This window comes from Bufo bufo, chromosome 3 (genome assembly GCF_905171765.1).
Source record: "Bufo bufo chromosome 3, aBufBuf1.1, whole genome shotgun sequence".
Classification (NCBI taxonomy): Eukaryota; Metazoa; Chordata; class Amphibia; order Anura; family Bufonidae; genus Bufo; species Bufo bufo.
Window position 1 is genome coordinate 246,626 of NC_053391.1, and position 25,853 is coordinate 272,478.

Consider the following 25,853-nt stretch of genomic DNA (forward strand, 5'->3'; position numbering starts at 1 on the left):
CAATTATCTCTCAAGACAAAGAGAAGTCCCCAATACACATGTGAGGACAACAGAACAGACATCACCATTTAAACACACAATTGGACAATGGCACAATAGAAACACACCCAGCATTTTCCTCCCAAGCTGACAAGTTACACTTATTATAAATTGTTACAACTTTGTGAGTTTACATTGGCCATACATATAACTTACATCAATTTAAACAGTATAACTTGGGGACAAACCTATCCAAAATTCACTTGAATAGGTTCAGGGGTTTAAAAGTTAGTATATGGCCCATAATCCAGGGGCAAGAGGCTGATAAACAGGCCTCTCCAAAACCCAGTGGCGAGGTTGGTTTCGCCACAGTACCTTCTGGTATTGCACCATTTTACTCGTCCTCTCCACCACAGGAATGAGAGATGAGAAGTTTTTTTTGTAGGGGGGTCGAGAAGGGTGAACACCCAGTAATCCGTGTTATATAAAATGTGTATAACACGAGGGTCGCGGGTAAGGCAGCCTAACATGAATTCAGCCATGTGTGCCAGAGTACCAACAGGCAAGATGTCGACATCAGGATGACTCTCCATCTCCTTCTCCTCCTCCTCTTCGGCCCATCCACGCAGATGGAATTAAAGTTCCATGGGTACTAGCCTCAGTAGCAGAGGCAACAGCCTCCATCTCCTCCTCCTCTTCACGGTCCAATTCGTGCTGAGAAGACGAACTGAGGGTGGTCCGGGTATCACCCTGTGAGATGTCCTCCCCCAGTTCCTCGTCTGCCACATTCAGAGCGTCGTCCTTAATTGTGGGCAGCGATCGTTTGAGTAGACACAGCAGTGGGATGGTGACGCTGATAATAGCGTTAGCGCCGCTCACCATCTGTGTTGATTCCTCAAAGTTTCTTAAAACCTCACACAGGTCAGACGTCCATGCCCACTCCTCGCTTGTGAATAGTGGCAGTTGACTTGAAAGGCGACGACCATGTTGCAGCTGGTATTCCACAACTGCCCTCTGCTGCTCACAAAGCCTGGCCAACATGTGGAACGTAGAGTTCCAGCGCGTGCTCACGTGGCACAACAGTCGGTGAGCTGGAAGCCGCAAGCGCTACAGCAGCGTTGACAGGCCGTCTGAAGCTGTGGACGACTTGCGGAAATGGGCACACACGTGGCGCACCTTCACTAGTAGCTCTGGCAAATTGTGGTATCTTTTGATAAACCGCTGAACCACTAAGTTTTAGACGTGGGCTAGGCATGGGATGTGTGTCAGGTTGCCGGGCTCCAAAGCCGCCACCAAGTTACGGCCATTGTCAGACACAACCATGCCTGGTTGTAGGTTGAGTGGAGAGGGCCACAGCTCGGTCTGGTCCCTTATACTCTGCCACAGCTCTGCGGCGGTGTGCTGCTTGTCCCCTAAGCAGATCAGCTTCAGCCCGGCCTGTTGATGCCTTCCCACAGCAGTGCTACACTGCTTCCCGCTACCGACTGATGGCTGATGGCTGCTGGAGGTGGAAGAGGATGAGGTGGAGGAGGAGAAGTGGGGGTTGGAGCCAGTAACAGAGCTGCTTGAGGAGACCCTGATGGATGTAGGGCCCGCAATCCTGGGCGTGGGTAGCACCTGTGCCATCCCAGGGTACGAGTACGACTCATCACTCCCGGCCTCCACCACATTCACCCAGTGTGCGGTCAGGGAAATGTAGCGTCCCTGGCCACCAGCACTTGTCCATGTGTCCGTGGTTAAGTGGACCTTCCCAGTAACTGCGTTGGTCAGGGCACGGGTGATGTTCTGGGACACATGCTGGTGTAAGGCGGGCACGGCACACCATGAAAAATAGGGGAGGCTGGGGACTGCGTAGTGAGAGACGGCCGCCGACATCAGGCTGCGGAAGGCCTCAGTGTCCACAAGCCTATATGGCAACATTTAAAGGGCCAGTAATTTTGAAAGTTGGCAATTAAATGCTATGGCCTGTGGGTGGGTTGGTATTTGCGCTTGCATTCAAATGACGGTGTTATGGACATTTGGACGCTGCGCTGGGACAGGGAAGTGGATGTTGTTGCTGATGGTTCATTTGAAGGTACAGGTGCAGGGCGAGAGGCATCCGGGCCTGCGTCTTGGACAGGGGATTGGACAGCACATAACACAGGTGAAGAGGAGGCAGTGGTGTGACCCGCAGACCCAGATTGTGGACCCAGGCGTTCGGCCCACTTAGTAGGGTGCTTGGATGCCATGTGGCGGATCATGCTGGTGGTAGTGAGGTTGCTAGTGTTCATGCCTCGGCTCATTTTGGTACCGCACAGGTTGCAAACTACCACTCTTTTGTCCTCTGCACTTTCCTCAAAAAAGCGCCATACTGCGGAACACCTACCCCTTGCTAAGGTTGATTTACGCATGGGGGTGATCGGTGTAACGGTTGCAGGCCTGTTTGGTGTGGTCCGACTTCTCCCTTTTGCCACCCCACTGCCTCTTCCAGCCTGTTGCGGTTCTGCGTATCCCTCCCCCTCTGTACTGCTGTCCTCGCTCGGATTTTCACCTTCCCACGTTGGGTCAGTGACTTCATCGTCAACCACCTTCCTCACTCTGCTCATCCTCCTGACTTCACCTTACCACAACCTCAGTTATTGACAACTGTGTCTCATCGTCATCCACCTCATGAACTGATGATTGACGTTCACCACCGTCATCTTCTTGAGACTGTGAAGGCTCAAGAGGTTGGGAATCAGGGCACAATATCTCAGGTCCCTCTTCAAGCATGCTGGCCGCGAGGGCCAAATCTAATAGTGGAGCTGAAAAGAGCTCCTGGGAATATCCGAGTGTGGGGTCACTCGTTTGGCCGGCCTCTCCATGGTGGGAGGAAGGATGATCTGAGCGAGGAGTTGGCTGACCAGACTCTTGGCTACAGAGACTGGACTTGGTGGAAGAGAGGGTGATGCTTAACGACTGGAAGCATTATCTTCAGCAAGCCAACCGACCAACTGTTCGCACTGGTCTGACTTGGACAGTGTTGTCCTGCGCCGCGTAGCTTAGTTGGACATGAAGCTGGGTACGTTTTTTTTTTTTTTATTAACAATTTTTATTGTTTTATCAAGTAGTTAAAGATAGCCATACATTGAGTGATATCATGTGAAATCATACAAATAATAGCTACACATGAAGGCAATAGATATGTAACATGATCAGTGTAAACCGGAGTGCGTGGGAAAAATAGTGCATATAGACAGTAATACAACCATAACAAGAGTTAGACATGGGGATCTTCGGAGTGATTGCTTCAGTGAGAGTACGACCTATGTGAAAGCATGGTTCCTGCAGCACAGGTGAGGCAGAATGGAGCAGAGAGGGGGGTCATGAGAAGTTTCTATATCTTCTCCAGGGTGACCATATCTGGAGGAAGGGAGACCTAGTCCCTAATTCCCAGTGAGAGATTTCCTCAAATCTGTAGATCTGGTCGACCTTATTTACCCAGTGATCTATCTTAGGGGTTTCAGAGGAGAGCCAGTGGGAGGGCAAAAGCAATCTGGCTGCTGCCAGTAGTAGAGAGAAGAGAGGAACCTTATGTGAGCTTATTCCTCCTACCCCCAGAGTAAGCAGGACCAGGTCCGGGGTGCAGGGGAAAGAGGTCAGGGCAAATCTGATTGCTAGCTTTTCCTATTTCAGACCACCAGGCCTTGATAGGTTCACAAGACCACCAGATGTGGAAGTAGGTGCCCTTTTCTTTGAGGCATCTCCAACAAACATCTGGAGATCCTGGTCTATAAAGACAGGTCTTGTCTGGGGTCCTGTACCAGCGGAGTAGAATTGTGTGACTGTTTTCTTGGAAGCGGATGCATCTAGAGATCTTATGTGGTGAGATTTTTGCTGTTTTAGAAAACGAGAAGGTCCGCTTTAAATCCCTCTCCCATAGACCTATTGCAGCGGGTTTTGGACAAGAAGGAGACGTCTTAAGTGACTTGTATATTGTTGATACTGTTTTGGGAGGGGGTAGCAGATTGCCGATCGGCCTCTCAGACCAGCTAGCTTCTCTCGGGGGAGGGGTATTTTTATAAGAAGAAGTGCTTTTGACCTTAGAAAGTGCATAAGCATATGATTTTGAGTGGGTAGTCCCAACTTCATGTGAAGCTCAGCTTCAGGAAGCATACGGCCATCTGAATCCAAAATGTCGGATAGGGGGAGCTTGGAGTACCTTAAGGGGATAGGACAGCTCTCTCTTAACTCTTTAGGGGCTAGAGCTGAAACATCTTTAACGAGTAAGAGAGGAGCGGGTAGTGCCAAAGCCCCACCGCTGGCCGAGAACCACCCCCCAACCTTTAATGTGTTCCCAATCATGGGGTTGGGTATCAGGCTAGGTGACGGAGGTGGTCTGTCAGCCGGCAGGAGGGCTCGGGCAGGGGTGTGAAGAAAGGCATTCTCCAGGAGAAGCCATGTTTTATGGGAGGGGCTTCTAACCCAGGCCACACCCCTGGAGAGTTGGATAGCTTTCAGTTTCAGGGTCAGGCAATACCTCCGTGAGCTCTAGATTTAGTAAGCGTGTCAAATGAGATAGGTGAGCTTCTCCCTGCCATATAGATCTGCGCATCATCTTACTCAGGGCGATAGAAGAGTTTTTGGGGGTCTCAATAGGGAGTACTTGCATCAGATAGGTTAGTCTTGGAATTACCACCAGAGACATGAGGATGTTCTTCCTCCCAAACCAGGAAAGGTATGGAAAGTCCAAGGAGTCCAGCTGGGCGGCCATTGAGAGTAGAAGGGGTTTGTACTTCATTGTATATAAATCAGACAGGGAGTGCGCTTCACCCCAAGACATGTTAGTTGTTGGGGGCGCCAGTTACATGCGGAGTTCTTCTGGATGGACGAGAGAACAGGGGGTGAGAGGCCAATATGTAGGACCTGAGATTTGGAGGGGTTCACTGTAAAACTGGACAGGGAACCAAAGTGACTGAGTATGGAGAGGATGGTCTCCATAGATTTGCAGGGGTTAGTTGCTGGGCGCGGTTTTATTACTTCTTTTTGGTGCCCGGCAGCGGGCACAGTGTCATTGCGCCCAGTGCCACGACCTCTGCCTGACCCATCAGTATAACGCCCACTCCCCCGTCCCTTAGTGCTGGCCTTCTTCATACTGACGGACTTTTTACTGCCCACAACAGACCGTCCTCAGGTGCAGGGCGGTATATGACACGGCACAGATCCGGGACAGTATTACTGTCATCTGCAGACACTGCTGTATGATGGCGGTTATATCTAGGACTATGTTACTCCCAATATATGGCCTGAAGCGCTCAGACGGGGCAGAGATGCAATGCGCGGCCAGTAACGGTTTCTGGCGCAGACAAGAAAACTGGGTGCAGATTCAGTGGAATTTGTGTCTATGCTGATCCTCACTTTCTCCCAATATATGGCCTGAAGCGCTCAGACGGTATTCTAATGCAGAGCACGGAGATGAATGGGTTAAACAGCTGACAGCAGCAATGTGGTCAGATTCTGGGGCACAACCGGCTGTTTTCAGGGCTCTTCTTCCGCTCTCTGCCGGATACACAGAAGGTGCTGCACAGACGGCAGAAGTCAGACGCCTTCTAGTAGGAGAGACAATGGAGAGGGGTTTGTGTCAATTAGAAATATATAAAAAGTGCAAATCTGCCCTTGAAATTGCTGCCAATTAAAAGGACTTTTGGGTCTTTGAAAGGTCCTGAGAAGAGTAATGTGCGACCCCGATCTCCCTGACCGGCAATGAGCCGACCCCGTGACCGGGGGCCATATAGCAGGACGCGCTCCGGCCAGCCAATCACTGTGATGCCAGGAGAGAACATGGCCGATGGCGATACTTACCTGCATGGTTATTGGCTGCTAAGAAGGCGCCAGACGTGCGGGGAGGAGACTGGAGCATGGCGCTACTCGGCCGAGCGCTCGCTCATCACTGCGCGGCTCGCGGCTTCTGATGCTTTGTCTCCATGAGCAGAGAAGGAAGGCTTCACAGACGTAGAGATTGCAGCAGAATGGCAGCGGGGCAGCTGTGAGCGGTGGAGGCTGCCGCCAGGGACGGTGGGTCTCCTGCTGGACTGCTGGGATCTGACAGTCTCTCTGCCTATGGAGATCAGCTATCCTCTGGCCGCGGCTTTGTCTGCTTCCCATACTACTGGTGCGGGGATATCAGGGGACCGTTCTGTTGGAGGAGGACTTCTAGAGGTCAGCGCCGTGGGCTAGCCTTACAGACTGCAGCCTCTACAGACACAGAAGGCATCGTCCTCCAATAATGCCGTAAAGAGACAACTCAGCCTCCTCCTCAATAGGCAGCACGGGGTCCTCCACCGGCGGCGCACGCGCTAATCCACATCTGTCCACCACTGGTAGGAATGTGCGCCATGGAACGTCGCCCTGGCAGCCATCCTCCAGTAGATGAAGGCCACAAACGGTGACCCCCCATCTCAATGGGCAGGGGATTGGCAAAATATGCATTACATGGAGACTGTAATGTAGAGGCCGGTAATACGGAGGCTGTAATATAATGTGGAGGCCGGTGATGTAACATGGAGGCTGTAATGTAGAGGTCGATAATGTGGAGGCCGGTGATGTAACATGGAGGCTGGTAATATAGAGGCTGTGATATAATGTGGAGGCTATAATGTAATGTAGAGGCTGTAATATGTTGTTGAGGTTGATAATATACTATGGAGGCTGTGATGTAATGTAGAGGCTGTAATATAATGCATAGGCTGGAAATATGAGGGCTGTAATATAATGTAGAGGCTGTGATGTAATGTGGAGGCTGGTAGTATGGAGGCTGTAATGTAATGTTTAGGATGTGATGTAATGTAGAGGACGGTAATATGGAGTCTGTAATATAATGTGGAGGCCGGTAATGTAACATGGAGACTGTAATGTAGAGGCCGGTAATACGGAGGCTGTAATATAATATGGAAACCGGTAATGTAACATGGAGGCTGTAATGTAATGTGGAGGCTGGTAATATTTAGGCTGTAATATAATGTGGAGGCTATAATGTAATGTAGAGGCTGTAATATGTTGTTGAGGTTGATAATATAATATGGAGGCTGTGATGTAATGTGGAGGCCATTAATATGGAGCCTGTAATATAATATAGATGCTGTAGATGCTGTAATATAATGTTGAGGTTGATAATATAAAGGCTGTGATGTAATGTGGAGGCTATAATGTAATGTTGAGGCTTTAAATATGGAGGCTGTAATATAATGTTTAGGTTGATAATATAATGTGGAAGCTGTAATATAATATGGAGGCTGTAATGTAATATAGAGGCTGTAATATCATGTGAAGGCTGGAAAATAATGTGGAAGCTGTAATATAATGTGGAGCCTGTAATGTGGAGGCTGGTAGTATGGAGGCTGTAATGTAATGTAGAGGCTGTAATATAATGTGGAGGAAGGTAATGTAATATGGAGGCTGTAATAGAAACATAGATGTAATGTGGAGGCTGTAATGTAATGTGGAGGCTATAATGTAATGCAGAGGCTGGTAATATAGAGGCTGTAATATAATGTAGAGGCTGTGATGTAATGTGGAGGCTGTAATGTAATGTTTAGGATGTGATGTAATTTAGAGGACGATAATATGGAGTCTGTAATATAATGTGGAGGCCGGTAATACGGAGGCTGTAATATAATGTGGAGGCTGGTAATGTAACATGGAGGCTGGCAATATTTAGGCTGTAATATAATGTGGAGGCTATAATGTAATGTAGAGGCCGTAATATGTTGTTGAGGTTGACAATATACTATGGAGGCTGTGATGTAATGTTGAGGCCATTAATATGGAGCCTGTAATATAATATAGATGCTGTAGATGCTGTAATATAATGTTGAGGTTGATAATATAAAGGCTGTGATGTAATGTGGAGGCTATAATGTAATGTTGAGGCTTTAAATATGGAGGCTGTAATATAATGTTTAGGTTGATAATATAATGTGGAAGCTGTAATATAATATGGAGGCTGTAATGTAATATAGAGGCTGTAATATCATGTGAAGGCTGGAAAATAATGTGGAAGCTGTAATATAATGTGGAGCCTGTAATGTGGAGGCTGGTAGTATGGAGGCTGTAATGTAATGTAGAGGCTGTAATATAATGTGGAGGAAGGTAATGTAATATGGAGGCTGTAATAGAAACATAGATGTAATGTGGAGGCTGTAATGTAATGTGGAGGCTATAATGTAATGCAGAGGCTGGTAATATAGAGGCTGTAATATAATGTAGAGGCTGTGATGTAATGTGGAGGCTGTAATGTAATGTTTAGGATGTGATGTAATTTAGAGGACGATAATATGGAGTCTGTAATATAATGTGGAGGCCGGTAATACGGAGGCTGTAATATAATGTGGAGGCTGGTAATGTAACATGGAGGCTGGCAATATTTAGGCTGTAATATAATGTGGAGGCTATAATGTAATGTAGAGGCCGTAATATGTTGTTGAGGTTGACAATATACTATGGAGGCTGTGATGTAATGTTGAGGCTGGTAAAATGGAGGCTGTAATATAATTTGGAGGCTATAATGTAATACATAGGCTGGTAATATTAAGGCTGTAATATAATGTGATGTAATGTGGAGGCTGTAATGTAATTTTTAGGATGTGATGTAATGTAGAGGACGGTAATACGGAGGCTGTAATATAATGTGGAGGCTGGTAATGTAGCATGCAGGCTGTAATGTAATGTGGAGGCTGGTAATATTTAGGCTGTAATATAATGTGGAGGCTGAAAGGAATCCATGTTCTTTATTATGTCAAAATCAATTCTGCTTTTACTGAAGTTTCATTTCTATGTTAGGTACTAACTCTGATTGCTGTGAAACTAATATACTGTAAGGTTTCTATTCTCTGTAACCCTGAATCTTATCTCTTTGGCACTACTCCCGGACACTATTCCTAATATGGAAGTTCCGTTTTTGTTTATATTTCTCTGACTGCAGAATGAAACGTGTTAATATGATAGATTAAATACATAACATACGATGATGCTAATAAGGGGGGTAAAGCCCCCTCTATATAACCTGTGTGCATTAGAAATAAACCTCAGAGTGTTCATTCAGTACATCATTGTTGTGTCTTTCGTTACCTACTGAGTGAAGCGCTCTCCTGACGTCAGAAAGGGACTCAAACCAAGAAACCGATACTAGAAGTTTGGTGCCAGGGGTACCAAGTGGGACTAAGAGATTCCTATCAGTTGGGGGCTCGCGTCCGGGATCGGGAAGGTTTTCCTCGTGTTCGGTAAGGAAGGCATCTGTTATTGTCCTCTGGCCGATCCGAGGACCACGTCCCGATCTAGTAAGTAGAACCTACAACTTCTAGTATAATTACTGTATCAGGGATACAGGGTACAGACGCCGGGAGTCTGGGGGAGTGACCCGGGGACTCCGGGAGTCCGCCGTGAGGATCACTCAGAGAAAATATAGTGCGCACTAGATAATATTGTCTCAGGGAGACAAAGACGGAGCTTGGTTTGACTCTTTACTTTTTAAAGCTGTTTTAAAGTATAAGATTATTAGAGTTGATATAAGGGTACTGATGTCCGGGTGGTAAGTGTACGGACTGAAGTTCACTATTTGCATAGAGTTTTAAGGACATTGCATTGTTGTTTTACTGTGTTGCGGAGGTCTGCAATACGCCCCACCCCCGGCTGGGAGCAATCCGTTAACCAGCAGATAGGTGAACACAAGCAGCAGACCAAAGCAACAAATTATATGTTTGATGAAACTCTCTGATATATTGTGATCAGACCTGAGTCCTTTGCCTAGTTGACAGGATTAATTTCTCTGAGCCTTAAAGGTTCAGTGCAGCCAGTCCTAGGAAAGTAGCATCATTAAAATATCAGACGGAATGGGGTCACAAGAGTCTAAAACCAATTATCCCAAACCTGAGACGGGAGAAACATGCAAAGTTTATGTTGCACGGTGTAGTCCCACAAATTACTTCCTAGTTAACCCATGGGTGGATAATTTAGCTGGATAGACTGAGTTCATGCAAGCTGCTAGCCCCTTTCCCAGGGACGGCGATAATAGCCCGTACCACATGGACATGATAAAGGGTCTTTGTCTGGGAGACAAAGAAGCATGGCCACATTTTGACCATGATCCGTCCTGGAATATGGATTACATGATACAAGGGGGTGAACAATGGTTGGAGATAGCCCCACATTGGTACAATGTACCATCAAATAAGAAGAAAGGGAAAACTAATAAGATTCCAAAAGATGACAGTCAGTTACATAAAATGGAGAAAAGAACAGAATTAAAAGACGTGTCTGAAAAGCCAAACCCACCACCTTACACTGTCCCGTCCGCCCCTGCACCCCATCTCACACTAAACCCTGTACACATATGTCCAAGCATGCAGGAGATACAGGACGAAGATATAGGTGCTACATTTATGCAGGTCCATGACGACCTAGAGAAAACAAAATACAGTCAAAAACAACAGAAAGCTGCAGAACAATATAAGTACCACACACGCAGCAAGGGAATAGAAGCTAAAGAAGAACAGGTAGAACTCAGTGCACCCTTCATAACAATAGGAGAACACTTAATGAAGAAACCCATGGACATCGAGGACCTTAATAAAATTATCAAACACTGCCCCAAACCCACAGTGGCTCCTTTGGGAACCATCACCTATCTTAAAAAGGCTTGTAAAGGCAGAAATTGTACACAAGAAGATTTAAGGCTCATAATAGATGGCATCATAGGGACACATACTGCTTGGGATTGGGATGAAGTCCCATACATTTCTACACTAGTAGATGGAACTGTTGATGCCAGCCGGTACATATGCAATACAGAAGAAGGAATGAAGAAGATTTGGACCCAAGTTGAGGATCATATGAATAAGGTATTCAAACAAAAATCATCTCTGCCTATTGCTGTAGCTTGTAAACAAAAGCCCACAGAGTCTGTTACTGAGTTTTGGAAGAGATTCATGGACTGTTGGAGACTGGAGGCAGGACTCCCTACCCTCCAGAACGACAGCCTGATCATCTCCACATTCATTAACAATCTGTCAGACAAATTAACCCTTCCAGTGAAAGAAGGTGTATCCTCATGGACCTCAGATGATACTGTCACTTTTGAAAAACACCTTTATGAAAAGGAATCAGCAGGATGTTTCGAAATCAGAAAAATCACACCCACACATGCCTATGCCAACAACAGGGGAGGGGGCAGAGGAAGGAGGAGAGGAGGACATACTAGTTACAACCAGAACACACAGTGGCAGCAAGGACACCCACAAGGTCAGATACAAAATAACTGTTGTTATAACTGTGGGAAAGAAGGACATTGGGCAAGACAGTGTACACAGCCCAGGAGGCACCGGGGTAGACAGGGTCAAAGTCAGGTACCAGACACAAATACACAGTCTTTTAACCTTCCTCAACAAAGACCCCAACAAACAGGCCAACAACCAAGATTCCCCATTGATTGGAATCAGCAACAACAATCATACTGATGCTGCCCGGAGGGAGGTACCCCGATTTTCACACAGGTCACCACACACTGGAAAGACACACCTGTTATTCTACTGAGAGTGGGAGGAAGAAGAGTAGGATTCATGGTAGATAGCGGTGCAACTTCAAGTGTGTTAAGTAAAGATTTATACAAGGGACCATTGAGAAAATCTGAGCCCTCTATGGGAATTAATGGGGTTTTAACAAAAACTTTCAAAACTGACTCACTACCACTTGAGACCATGGACAAGGAGTACATCACAGACCATGCCTTCAGCATTATACCAGATTGCCCTGTCAGCCTGTTAGGGAGAGATTTGTTCATTAAGCTTGATTTACAAGTGTCAGCCAAAAATCAGGGCATAAGAGTACACTCAGATCTCATTCCAATCTCTACACCAGTGCCACTGATTCTTGCAAACATACAGGACCACCCAGAACTCAACAACATCAACCCTGCATTATGGTCTTCAAATGAATATGACACGGGGTTCATAGATTGCACACCTTACAAGGCTACTGTGATATCAGGTGTCCTCTCAGTGTTCCAGAAACAGTACCCGTTGTCCACAGAAAAAATTGAGGGCTTGAGGCCAATGATCGAAGAGTTTTTAAAGGAAGGCATCCTGGAAGAGGTGATTTCACCCTTCAGCACTCCCATAAATCCTGTGGCAAAAGCAGATGGTTCAATTCGCTTTGTGCAGGATTTAAGGGAAATCAACAACATCATTGTGCCTATAGCCCCTATTGTACCTGACATTACTCAGTTGCTATCTGCCATTCCAGCGGACGCTGTTTGGTTCAGTGTGATAGATCTGAAAAATGCATTCTTTTCTATCCTAGTTGACAAGAAGACCAGACTACTTTTTGCTTTTTCCTTCGAGGGGCGACAACTAACCTGGGCAAGAATGCCGCAGGGATATGCTGATTCACCTGTAGTGTTCAGCATTGTCCTCCAAATGACTTTAAAACCATGGCACCCCCCCCAAGGTTCCGTGTTGTTGCAATACGTGGATGATTTACTGTTGTGCAGTATGTCAGTGGAGGCCAACATTGAGGATGGTATATCACTGTTACAATGGTTGTTTGAATGTGGACACAAAGTGTCATTAGGGAAAATGCAATGGCGTAAACAGCAAGTCGAATACTTGGGGTTTGTCCTGACAAAGGGGGAAAGGAGGATCAGTCCAGGGAGAGTTCAGTCTGTAGCGGGATTGGTCACCCCGCACTCCAAGAAGGAAATGCTATCCTTCCTTGGAATGATAAACTACTGCAGACAATGGATCCCAGACTGTTCCTACTATGATAATATCTTGAGACAGGCAACACTGCAGGACAAACCTGATTTAATAAGATGGTCTTCAGAAATGTACAATGCATTTGATTATCTGAAATGTTCATTAATGTCAAGTCCAGGATTGGGCCTCCCTGACTACAAACTGCCCTTCCACATGTTTGCACGACAAAACTGTAAAACCATGGCGGGCGTGCTGACACAAGGACATGGAGGCAAGTTGCGCCCATGTGCATTTTTCTCGAAGGTAATGCCCACCTCTGTCCAAGGGATGCCGGCATGTCTGCGTTCTCTTGCAGCCTGTGCTATGATGGTAGAGTTGGCAACTCCTTTTACAATGGGACATTACACCATTTTGCACACCACACATGATGTTGTAGGCCTACTCAAGGGCATCCACACACAACACATGTCTGCACAAAGGCTTTCAGGATATGAGGTACTACTGCTCAGTGACCCTTCACTCGAAATCAAGTATGCTTCCCACACCTCAGGACCAGCACCAATACTGAATGCTCTCTTAGGCCTTAAAGGACAGGAAGATTTCCTCACAGATACACATGATTTCTTACAGGTCCTGGAACACGATACTTCTCCAAGACATGATTTGTCATCCACACCCATTATAGGTGCTCCAGAGGTTTTTGTAGACGGTTCATGCACCAGACCAGATGACACCAGTTACTGTACAGGCTACGCCATTGTCATGCTCCCAGATGTTGTACTAGAGGCAAAGCCCATAAAGTTTCAGTCTGCACAGGCAGCTGAACTCATTGCCCTTACCAGGGCATGCATTCTACATGCTGAAAAACCAGTCACCATCTATACTGACAGTAGGTACGCACATGGGGTAGTGTGGGATCATGGAATGATTTGGCACAGAAGAGGTTTCACTGCAGCAGATGGTAAACGCATCTCACACTCACAGTTGGTCGCAGATCTACTTGAAGCCATCGGATTGCCTTCACAATTGGCAATTATCCACTGCAAGGCACACACCAATGGTAAGGATCATGTCTCACAGGGCAATGCGCTGGCAGATAGGGAGGCGAAACGAGCGGCCGACTACAGCCCCTCAGGTCCATGTAAACATTGGGAGATGCCATGTTTGGCACCTCCAACCCTTGAGATGTCACAAATGCTTACCGATCTTCAAAGATACGCCACTAAACAGGAACGGCAAGACTGGTGTTATCCAGTATTGCAGAAAAATTCTAAGACAGAATTACTCTGCAAAGAGGGGAGACCATGCATTCCCCAACACAGTGCTTCCATCTTCATAGCACATTTCCATGGAGCAGGACATAACAGCATACAGACAACTCAGTCATTGTTGAGTCAAAATTTTTACATTACTGACATCAAAAAGTTAGTAACAGAATATGTACACAGGTGCATTACATGTTTGAGGAACAACCCCAACAACCCCTTGAAGGTAGTCCATCAACACCTTGACTATCCCACTACTCCATTCACCCATTTACAGGTAGACTTCACACATATTCCCAAAACTCATGGTAGACAGGAATATGCTTTTGTGATTGTTGACATGTTCTCCAGATGGCCTGAAGTATTCCCCACCAAATCAGAGGATGCTAAAACAACAGCAAGGATACTTACTCAACAAATCATTCCTAGGTGGGGATGCCCTCTGATGATTGAATCTGACCAAGGGCCAGCATTCACCTCCAAACTCAACAAGGAAATTGCTAAATTACTACATATAGAATGGAAATTTCACATTCCATATCACCCGCAAAGTTCTGGCATTGTGGAACGCATGAACAGGACTATCAAAGATAAATTGAGGAAGGCCACTGCAGGTACTTTTGAAAAATGGAAAGAGATCCTACCCATAATACTTGCAGAAATAAGGATGACACCTAATAAGAGGTTAGGGTTATCACCATTCGAGATACTCATGGGGAGGCCTTTCCCCACCCCCTGGGCAAGACGCCCAATGATAGTGCAGGAAGGTGATCTTGATTTAATAAGGGAAGAATATGTCACCAAATTGATACAGGTTCTTAATAAAACTGAGAAAAAAGTTGCTTGTAAGTCTCCCTCTCTTCCACAGGAACCCACCCACCCATACAGGGTGGGGGATGAGGTAGTGATCAAAACACTGAAGAAAGGAAAATCCCAAGGTGACTTCGCATATGGCCAACCCACTACCGTGGTTGCAGTGACCAGAACAGCTGTGCTGACTGAACAATCTCCAACTTGGATCCACGCCACCCGAGTGAAGCTTGTGAGAAAAAGAGAGGAGGCAGGAACGGAGGCAGACAGCCTTGGCCTTGAAGAAGGACAAGAGGTACTAACGAGGGCAGACAGCCCTGACCTCCAACAAGGCCCAGAGGTACTAACGGGAGCAGACAGCCCTGACCTCCAACAAGGCCCAGAGGTACTAACGGGGGCAGACAGCCCTGACCTCCAACAAGGCCTAGAGGTACTAACGGGGGCAGACAGCCCTGACCTCCAACAAGGCCCAGAGGTACTAACGGGAGCAGACAGCCCTGACCTCCAACAAGGCCCAGAGGTACTAACGGGGGCAGACAGCCCTGACCTCCAACAAGGCCCAGAGGTACTAACGGGGGCAGACAGCCCTGACCTCCAACAAGGCCCAGAGGTACTAACGGGGGCAGACAGCCCTGACCTCCAACATGATGAGCTCCTCACTCCTTTCTGGGAAATGGTTGAATGTACTGACTAAGATTGCTTCAATAATCTTGTTGATTTTACCAATTAGTAGTAAGGGAGAAGTAGCCGCAACTAGCAAGGGCGGCGTCATCACCTTTTGGTATAATTCATCTAACACTCACGTAGCTACCTACACCTTTTGCCTTTGTGATATCTTGAAAACATGTTCATATTATAACTACTGTTCCAACAACTATGTAGAAGGACAGGCCTATATATGTGTAACAGACTCATACTGGGGAAAAGGTTGTGGATACTGGGGATCAGTGGGATGGAATACAGGGACAGAATGGGGATATAAACCAGAAAGCGCCCTCAAAAGGAGGGATAAAAATTCTAAGTCCCTTTTGACTAGAATGACCCTCCTTGAGAGTGGGACGTGTTATGTGGACACCTCTTCAGTGTATCATTGCAAAAAAAGGTCAGCGGAAATGAAGATTGTATTGACAATAGACAACCCTGGTAAATATGATGAAGGAGATTATGTATTAGGATGGTACTTCCATAACATGTGGGGAGCTGAGACTTCTCAGGTAACACAAATGTTCAGACTTAGAGATATGTATAAGTCTAAGGAATACCAACCCATCACAGGTGTCCCCAAAAACCCACTAGCCCCACATATAGTTTCTCTAAAAAACCCAAGGGCCATATCTAATCCCACATATGAGGATACTTTGGCCATGGGGACGGGTTTTTCTGATGTTAATCTGTGGCTGGAGTGGATGAAGTATAGTGCAGCCTCTGTGAATAAAAGTAACTGTTACACATGCGGTGCTGCCAAGCCACACCTAGGTACCGTACCTCTAGTGTTACCAGAAAGTGTACACCTAGGTACCGTACCCCTAGTGTTACCAGAAAGGGCTGAAGAATGTTTTTTGACTCTTTTTGTTAATATGTCTTATAACCACAGTGCATGTACAGAATGGAAATCAAAATACCCTCTGTTGTTAAAAAATCCTCGCCCAGGGGCAGGTATCCAGGTATATCCAGGTAACTACACATGTTACAAAGGGAGTACACATGGGAGGAATGTACAGAATTTCACCAAAGGTTATTGTCACAAATACAGCAATCTGAACATATCCCTCACTCAGAACCAAGTGTACTCCATAGGAGATGTGTACTGGATCTGTGGAGATGGAAAGATAAGATCCAGACTGGAAGGTGCCTGGAAAGGTGAATGTGTGGTTGCCAAAGCTATAATGAACATGCACATCTTCACTGAATCAGATATTATAGACAAAGGGGTGCTAAAGAGAAACAGAAGAAGCGCCCCCCTTTCAAGTTTTGATCCCCATGTGTATATAGATGCAATAGGTGTTCCAAGAGGGGTCCCAGATGAGTTCAAAGCTAGAGATCAAGTAGCCGCCGGATCTGAATCAATATTTCCCATCATTACTGTGAATAGAAATGCAGATTGGATAAGTTACATATACTACAATCAGCAAAGGTTTGTAAACTATACCAGAGATGCATTTCTAGGGGTAGCAGAAGGACTACAAGCGGACTCAATCCTGACATCCCAGAATCGAATGGTGTTGGATATGATTCTCGCAGAGAAGGGCGGAGTGTGCCGAGTATTGACTGATCCAACCTCCTGCTGCACATACATACCAAATAATACTGGCCCCACTGGTAAGGCCACAATAGCTATAAAGAAGCTTGAAGATCTGTCAGTAGAACTGAAAAAGAACTCAGGTATAAATGATCCATGGGATCAATACTTTGGGTGGTTCACAAGTTGGAAACAAGGTCTCATGTAACTAGGGATTGTCCTACTAATAGTAATTGTAGTAATAGGTGTAGTAGCATTATGTGTTATTCCCTGTGTGAGACGAATGCTAGAAAAAGGGCTCTCTAATATGTCATTATATCAGACTACTCTACCCCAGGAGGATCGAAGCCCAGATGGGGATAAGAATTACCTAATATCATATAGAGAGAAAAAGGACAAGAAAGGAAAGAACCATGTAGTGTGATCCACTAAAGGTTCTAAGAGGGGATTTGAAAGGAATCCATGTTCTTTATTATGTCAAAACCAATTCTGCTTTTACTGAAGTTTCATTTCTATGTTAGGTACTAACTCTGATTGCTGTGAAACTAATATACTGTAAGGTTTCTATTCTCTGTAACCCTGAATCTTATCTCTTTGGCACTACTCCCGGACAATACTCCTAATATGGAAGTTCCGTTTTTGTTTCTATTTCTCTGACTGTAGAATGAAACGTGTTAATATGATAGATTAAATACATAACATACGATGATGCCAATTAAGAGGGTAAAGCCCCCTCTATATAACCTGTGTGCATTAGAAATAAACCTCAGAGTGTTCATTCAGTACATCATTGTTGTGTCTTTCGTTACCTACTGAGTGAAGCGCTCTCCTGACGTCAGAAAGGACTCAAACCAAGAAAAGCGATACTAGAAGCTTGGTGCCAGGGGTACCAAGTGGGACGTTGAGATTCCTATCAGAGGCTATAATGTAATGTAGAGGCTGTAATATGTTGTTGAGGTTGATAATATAATTTGGAGGCTGTGATGTAATATGGAGGCTGTTAATATGGAGGCTGTAATATAATGAAGATGCTGTAAATATGGAGGCTGTAATATAATGTTGAAGTTGATAATATAGAGGCTGTGATGTAATGTGGAGGCTATAATGTAATATGGAGGCTTTAAATATGGAGGATGTTGAGGTTGATAATATAATGTGAAAGCTATAATATAATATGGAGGCTGTAATATCATGTGAATGCTGGAATATAATGTGTAGGCTGTAATGTAATGTGGAGGCTGTAATGTAATGTAGAGGCTGGTAATATGGAGGCTGTAATATAATGTGGAGGAATATAATGTAATATGGAGGCTGTAATAGAAACATAGATGTAATGTGGAGGCTGTAATATAAGGTGGAGGCTATAATGTAATGCAGAGGCTGTAATAGAATGTGGAGGCTGGTAGTATGGAGGCTGTAATATAATGTGGAGGTTGATAATATAATATAGAGACTTTATTTTAATGCGAAGGATATGATGTAATTTACAGGCTGGTAACATGGAGGCTGGAAAATGAAAAGCACCAGCACTTCTGAGCTCAGCCAATCAGAGCTGGAGGGCGGGGCCTGGAGTTCAGGAACAGCCCCGCCCCTAGAAAGGCCGCCTCCTCTCCGTGCAGTTCTCTTTCAGGTCCGCCCATGCGCCATATAAAGGAGGGCTCTGGGCTGAGCAGTCACTGCTCTCTGCTCCTCACACCTAGAAGATGTCTGGTCGCGGTAAAGGAGGGAAAGGGCTCGGGAAAGGCGGCGCCAAGCGGCACAGGAAGGTGCTCCGTGATAACATCCAGGGCATCACCAAGCCTGCCATCCGCCGCCTAGCTCGCAGGGGAGGCGTCAAGCGCATCTCCGGCCTCATCTATGAGGAGACTCGCGGGGTGCTGAAAGTCTTCCTGGAGAACGTCATCCGGGACGCCGTCACCTACACCGAGCACGCCAAGAGGAAGACCGTCACCGCCATGGACGTGGTCTACGCGCTCAAGCGCCAGGGCCGCACTCTCTACGGCTTCGGGGGTTAATGCTGCCGCCTCCTCCTCCGTCCTCACAGCACAAAGGCTCTTCTCAGAGCCGCCCACATCTTCCCGGGGAGGAGCTACAATTCCACTGAGGGGTTAACACATCAGGAGATCAGCGGCGCCCTGTGCTCAGTACAGCCGGAGGTCTACATTACAGAAACCCCCCAATAATCTATCCCGAGCCCCGGGTGTTCTCCACCGCAGCTACGAGACGAGCTGTGCTCGGAGACTGAGGGGTTAATCCGTCCCGCCAATGAGCGGCGCTGGTACAGGTCACATGACCGGCTCCTCCTGTAATTCAGCAGCTCAACTATAGGCGGGAAATTCAAATGAGCGACGAGATCCTGAGCTCTCCCAGCCAATAGCAGAGCTCTGGACCCCGCAGCCGTTATGTGCCCGTGAGCCCCGCCCCTCCTGCTGCTCCGCCCCCGGCTCATCTGAATGAATAGCTATGAGCCCCGCCCCTCCTCCTGCTCCGCCCCCCGCTCGTCTCAGAGCCCCCACCTTCTCTAGGACGGAGCTGCCGCATTGTGTGAATACATGGAAGCCTCATGTCCGAGGCGGATTATTCCCTCATTATAGACCACTGATCGGGAGGATGAGGGGAGTAGTGATCGGCCAGAGAGAAGGATGGGGGGAGTAGTGATCAGACAGTGAGGAGAATGAGGGGAGTAGTGGTCAGCCAGTGAGGAGGATGAGGGCAGTAGTGATCTGCTAATGGTTGGATGTGAGCCCCGCAGTGCGCTCTATCCCCGGACACCAGCGCAGAGAGCTGGAGAAGGGGGCGGAGCTATAGAACAAGTGCTTTACAGTGATTGGCTGATCTCTGGCTTTTGAAATTCCCGCTCAATTACAGTCCGGTCAGAATCCAGCGGCCGTGGAGGAGCAGTCCATTACACACAGGGGCACTTGCCGCTCCTGACCTGCTGCGAGAACGGGCAGACATTGCTGCTGTAGAGGGTTCGTCCCCTGTGTGTAATGGACTGCTCCTCCACGGCCGCTGGATTCTGACCGCACTGTAATTGAGCGGGAATTTCAAAAGCCAGAGATCAGCCAATCACTGTAACGTACTTGTTCTGTAGCTCCGCCCCCAAAGCCTGCTCAGTATTAACCAGTCAGTGGCCGCCTTCTCCCGCCCCCCACCGCAGAAGGGGAGACGAGCTGTGCTCGGAAACTGTCCCGCCAATGAGCGGCGCTGGTACAGGTCACATGACCGGCTCCACCTGTAAATCAGCAGCTCAACTATAGGCGGGAAATTCAAATGAGCGACGAGATGCTGAGCTCTCCCAGCCAATAGCAGAGCTCTGGACCCCGCAGCCGTTATGTGCCCGTAGGAGCCTCGTCCTCCTGCACTGAGCGGCCGCACAGCCTCTCCCCAGGGAGCGCCACACTGAGGAGGATGATGGGAGTAGTGATCGGGCATGGAGGAGAAGGATGAGGGGAGCTTGTACTGTAACTTCCGATAGCGTTACCGCATCTCATCTAGCTGACAGGGAGGAAAACCGCAGCCACTGTGAGAACAACGGGGAGACCCGGGAGCAGCTCCGCTGGAGACAGGGTGGGGGCTCTGAGAAGAGCCTTTGGGTCCGGAGAGCGGGGGGCGGCGCTCACTTGGCGCTGGTGTACTTGGTGACGGCCTTGGTGCCCTCGGAGACGGCGTGCTTGGCCAGCTCTCCGGGCAGCAGCAGGCGCACGGCGGTCTGGATCTCCCGGGAGGTGATGGTGGAGCGCTTGTTGTAGTGAGCCAGGCGGGAGGCTTCCCCTGCGATGCGCTCGAAGATGTCGTTGACGAAGGAGTTCATGATGCCCATGGCCTTGGAGGAGATGCCGGTGTCGGGGTGGACCTGCTTCAGCACCTTGTAGACGTAGATGGCATAGCTCTCCTTCCTGCTCTTCCTCCGCTTCTTGCCGTCCTTCTTCTGAACCTTGGTGACGGCTTTCTTGGAGCCCTTCTTGGGCGCTGGGGCGGACTTGGCTGGCTCGGGCATTCTGACTGAGGACAAAATCTCGTCTGTTCTCCTCCTGCCACCGCGGCGGTATTTATACACGGGCCATGCAAATGAGCTGCTGCTGACTGCGCGCCGATCTACTGGAGGAGAGGGTCACGTGGTGTCTCCGCTTCTCCTAATTGGCAGCCTCACATCCATCCAGCGGGGGCGGAGCAAATAGAGGGGCGTGGCTCACATCCATTCAGCAGAGCCGGGGGCGGAGCAACAGGAAGGGAGGGGCTCACATCCATTCATAGAGCTGAGTTGGAGGGCGGAGCAGCAGGAGGGGCTGGGCTCATAGCCATCCATTCTGCTAAACCGGGGGGCGGAGCAGAACTCACATCCATCCATTCAGATGAGCCAGGGGGAGGAGCAGCAGGAGGGGTTGGGCTCACATCCATCCATTCTGCTAAACCGGGGGGCGGAGCAGCAAGAAGGGAGGGGCTTACATCCATCCATTCAGCTGAGCCGGGGCGTCGAGAGGCGGGGCTAGCAGCTCTCTTCCGTCTATCAGGGCCTCGCTGCTCTGCTGATAACCGCCCCTCACTGCGCCCCGCCCTCTGCTGGTAGTGATGCCGCCGCTGCGCTCTATCCCTGGACACCAGGAGAAGGCGGCCACTGACGGGTTAATACTGAGCAGGCTATGTGGGCGGGGCTATAGAACTATTACCTTGGCTTTTGAAATTCCCGCTCAATTACCGTCCGGTAAGAATTCAGCGGCCGTGGAGAAGCTCCGCCCCCGGCTCAGCTGAATGGATGATGTGAGCCCCGCCCCTCCTCCTGCTCCGCCCCCCGCTCGTCTCAGAGCCCCCACCTTCTCTAGGACGGAGCTGCCGCATTGTGTGAATACATGGAAGCCTCATGTCCGAGGCGGATTATTCCCTCATTATAGACCACTGATCGGGAGGATGGGGGGAGTAGTGATCGTATACTCGGGAGGATGAGGGGAGTAGTGATCGGCCAGAGAGAAGGATGGGGGAGTAGTGATCAGACAGTGAGGAGGATGAGGGGAGTAGTGATCAGACAGTGAGGAGGATGGGGGGAGTAGTGATCTGCTAATGGATGGATGTGAGCCCCGCCGTGCGCTCTATCCCCGGACACCAGCGCAGAGAGCTGGAGAAGGGGGCGGAGCTATAGAACAAGTGCTTTACAGTGATTGGCTGATCTCTGGCTTTTGAAATTCCCGCCCAATTCCAGCGGCCGTGGAGGAGCAATCCATTACACACAGGGGACGAACCCTCTACAGCAGCAATGTCTGCCCGTACTCGCAGCAGGTCAGGAGCGGTAAGTGGCCCTGTGACGCCTCCTGCACAGCGGAGATCAGCGGCATCGCCAGCTCAGTCGTACAGACCATGTGGGGGGCTCTTAGAAGAGCCTTTGGTTCCGGGGGGCACAGCAGCAGCAGAGCCGGGCTCACTTGCTCTTGGCCGACTTGGTGCTCTCGGTCTTCTTGGGCAGCAGCACGGCCTGGATGTTGGGCAGGACGCCTCCCTGGGCGATGGTGACGCCGCCCAGCAGCTTGTTGAGCTCCTCGTCGTTGCGCACGGCCAGCTGCAGGTGGCGGGGGATGATGCGGGTCTTCTTGTTGTCGCGGGCGGCATTGCCGGCCAGCTCCAGGATCTCGGCGGTGAGATACTCGAGCACAGCGGCCAAGTAGACGGGAGCGCCGGCGCCCACCCTCTGGGCGTAGTTGCCCTTGCGGAGGAGCCTGTGCACTCGGCCGACCGGGAACTGGAGCCCTGCCCGGGAGGAGCGGGTCTTGGCCTTAGCCCGGACTTTGCCTCCTTGTTTGCCGCGTCCAGACATCGTCCTCTTCTCTGTACAAATGAGACTGACAGCCCCGCTCCGCCCGTCACTTCTTATACCGGATGGCGCAGGGAGAACTCCTCTGTGATTGGCCGAATCCAAACCCAGTTTTCAGCGCCAAATCCTGCAGCCAATGAGGAAGCAGATGACCTGGAAAGGCTTGTGAGGACACGCCCCCATAGCGCCGGTGTATCCCCGAGTGCCCGGCTCTGTGCATCCATCCAGCCGCTCGTCCTTCACTACCTGCTCCTCCTCAAGTGTCCAATCACTACTCCCCCCATCCTCCTCAGTGTCCGATCACTACTCCCCTCATCCTCCTCAGTGTCCGATCACTACTCCCCCCCTCCTCCTCCTCAAGTGTCCAATCACTACTCCCCCCATCCTCCTCAGTGTCCGATCACTACTCCCCCCATCCTCCTCCTCAAGTGTCCAATCACTACTCCCCCCATCCTCCTCCTCAAGTGTCCGATCACTACTCCCCCCATCCTCCTCAAGTGTCCAATCACTACTCCCCCCATCCTCCTCAAGTGTCCAATCACTACTCCTCCCATCCTCCTCAAGTGTCCAATCACTACTCCCCTCCTCCTCCGCCCCGCCCCTCCTGCTGTCTCCGCCCCCTGCTCTTCTCAGAGCCCCCACCTTCTCTAGGACGGAGCTGCCGCATTGTGTGAATACATGGAAGCCTCATGTCCGAGGCGGATTATTCCCTCATTATAGACCAGATCGGGAGGATGGGGGAAGTAGTGATCGTATACTCGGGAGGATGAGGGGAGTAGTGATCAGACAGCGAGGAGGATGAGGGGGAGTAGTGATCAGACAGCGAGGAGGATGGGGGGAGTAGTGATCGGCCAAAGAGAAGGATGGGGGGAGTAGTGATCGGCCAAAGAGAAGGATGGGGGGAGTAGTGATCGTATGCTCGGGAGGATGAGGGGAGTAGTGATCGGCCAGAGAGAAGGATGAGGGGAGTAGTGATCAGACAGTGAGGGGGAGGAATGATCGGCCAGAGAGAAGTTGGGCAATGAGGAGAATGAGTGAAGTAGTTATATGGTATTGAGGATGATTAGGGGAGTAGTGGTCAGCCAGTGAGGAGGATGAGGGCAGTAGTGATCTGCTAATGGATGGATGTGAGCCCCGCCGTGCGCTCTATCCCCGGACACCAGCGCAGAGCTGGAGAAGGGGGCGGAGCTATAGAACAAGTGCTTTACAGTGATTGGCTGATCTCTGGCTTTTGAAATTCCCGCTCAATTACAGTCCGGTCAGAATCCAGCGGCCGTGGAGGAGCAGTCCATTACACACAGGGGCACTTGCCGCTCCTGACCTGCTGCGAGTACGGGCAGACATTGCTGCTGTAGAGGGTTCGTCCCCTGTGTGTAATGGACTGCTCCTCCACGGCCGCTGGATTCTGACCGCACTGTAATTGAGCGGGAATTTCAAAAGCCAGAGATCAGCCAATCACTGTAACGTACTTGTTCTGTAGCTCCGCCCCCATAGCCTGCTCAGTATTAACCCGTCAGTGGCCGCCTTCTCCCGCCCCCCACCGGAGAAGGGGAGAACAGTCCCGTATTCACTGTGCGGAGAAGAGCGGCTCCATCGCTGCGCTGGTGTCCAGGGATAGAGCGCACGACCCCCCTGCACGCACAGTACACTCAGCGGCGGCATCACTACCAGCAGGGGGCGGGGCGCAGTGAGGGGCGGTTATCAGCCGAGCAGCGAGTCCCTGATAGACGGAAGAGAGCGGCGCTGACAGGGTTAACCCGCCCCCTATTCCTGCCCGCAGAGGAGCCGGAGCCCCCGCCCGCTGTGAGCGGAGAACGAGGGCAGAAGGGCGGAGTGGAGCTCGTCTGAGGAGGAGGCGGTGGGAAGAGACTGACCTCCCACTTCATGTAGGAGGGGCTTATTACCTGGAGACACGCCCATCAGCTGGGACTGGCGGATAGGATGAGCTCCGCCTCTTGTGAACGATGATTGGTAACGGAAGTTTTGGCGGGCACATCATTGTACGAATAAACCAATAGGGATGTAGGGGTGTGGTTTACATGAGCCAATGAGGACGAGGCCGGGAGTATAAATGATCTGCACGGTCCGTTCCTCACTTCACTCTCTTGCTGTGTACAGATCTCTGCAGAGCCATGGCCAGAACCAAGCAGACAGCCCGTAAGTCCACCGGTGGGAAAGCTCCCCGCAAGCAGCTGGCCACTAAGGCCGCCAGGAAGAGCGCCCCCGCCACTGGCGGAGTCAAGAAGCCGCACCGCTACCGGCCCGGGACCGTCGCTCTCCGGGAGATCCGGCGCTACCAGAAGTCCACCGAGCTGCTCATCCGGAAGCTGCCCTTCCAGCGCCTGGTGAGAGAGATCGCCCAGGACTTCAAGACCGACCTTCGCTTCCAGAGCTCGGCCGTCATGGCCCTGCAGGAGGCCAGCGAGGCTTACCTGGTCGGGCTCTTCGAGGACACCAATCTCTGCGCCATCCACGCCAAGCGGGTCACCATCATGCCCAAGGATATCCAGCTGGCCCGCAGGATCCGAGGGGAGAGGGCTTAGATCTGCGCCCCGCACCCAACAAAGGCTCTTCTCAGAGCCGCCACCTCCTCCAGAGACGAGCTCCACTCCGACCTCCATTCTCCACCTCTGCTCACAGGAGGCGGGTTAACCCTTTCAGCGCTCTAATTAGTGAGAGCAGTTCCTTTATTCTAAAAGCGCTCTCTGTATCTCCCCCCGTCTATCAGGGACTCGCTGACCGTGACCGATAACCGCCTCCATCCTCCCTGCCCCCCCGCCATCTCCACTCAGCGCTGCTGGGGGCGGAGCTATAGGACAAGTGCTTTACAGTGATTGGCTGATCTCCTGGCTTTTGAAATTCCCGCTCAATTACAGAGCGGTTAGAATTCAGCGGCCAAACCCTCTACAGCAGCAATGTCTGCCCGTAGTCGCAGCAGGTCAGGAGCGGTGATGTCCGATTCATGTCGGAGGAGGGGAGGCCAGCAGCCAATCAGAGCGGAGGCGCACACGGTCCAGGGAGTCGTGCACTGAGGCTAAGAATCCAATGATCCG

The 25,853-nt window shown here is 49.6% G+C and overlaps 4 protein-coding genes across 6 annotated transcripts in view; 2 read left to right on the forward strand and 2 right to left on the reverse strand.

The window, feature by feature from the left end:
* The window catches only part of UBASH3A (ubiquitin associated and SH3 domain containing A), a 698,439-nt gene that overhangs the window by 190,627 nt on the left and 481,959 nt on the right, over positions 1–25,853 (forward strand). The window lies entirely within an intron of this gene.
* On the reverse strand, positions 20,615–20,997 carry LOC120994282 (histone H2B 1.1). The gene has a single exon (XM_040422724.1). It carries the CDS (start codon positions 20,995–20,997, stop codon positions 20,617–20,619), a length of 381 nt encoding a protein of 126 aa, XP_040278658.1. The 3' UTR covers positions 20,615–20,616.
* On the reverse strand, positions 22,405–22,803 carry LOC120994277 (histone H2A type 1-like). Its single transcript, XM_040422718.1, has one exon. It carries the CDS (start codon positions 22,801–22,803, stop codon positions 22,411–22,413), a length of 393 nt encoding a protein of 130 aa, XP_040278652.1. The 3' UTR covers positions 22,405–22,410.
* LOC120994274 (histone H3) lies at positions 24,933–25,398 on the forward strand. The gene has a single exon (XM_040422714.1). It carries the CDS (start codon positions 24,933–24,935, stop codon positions 25,341–25,343), a length of 411 nt encoding a protein of 136 aa, XP_040278648.1. The 3' UTR covers positions 25,344–25,398.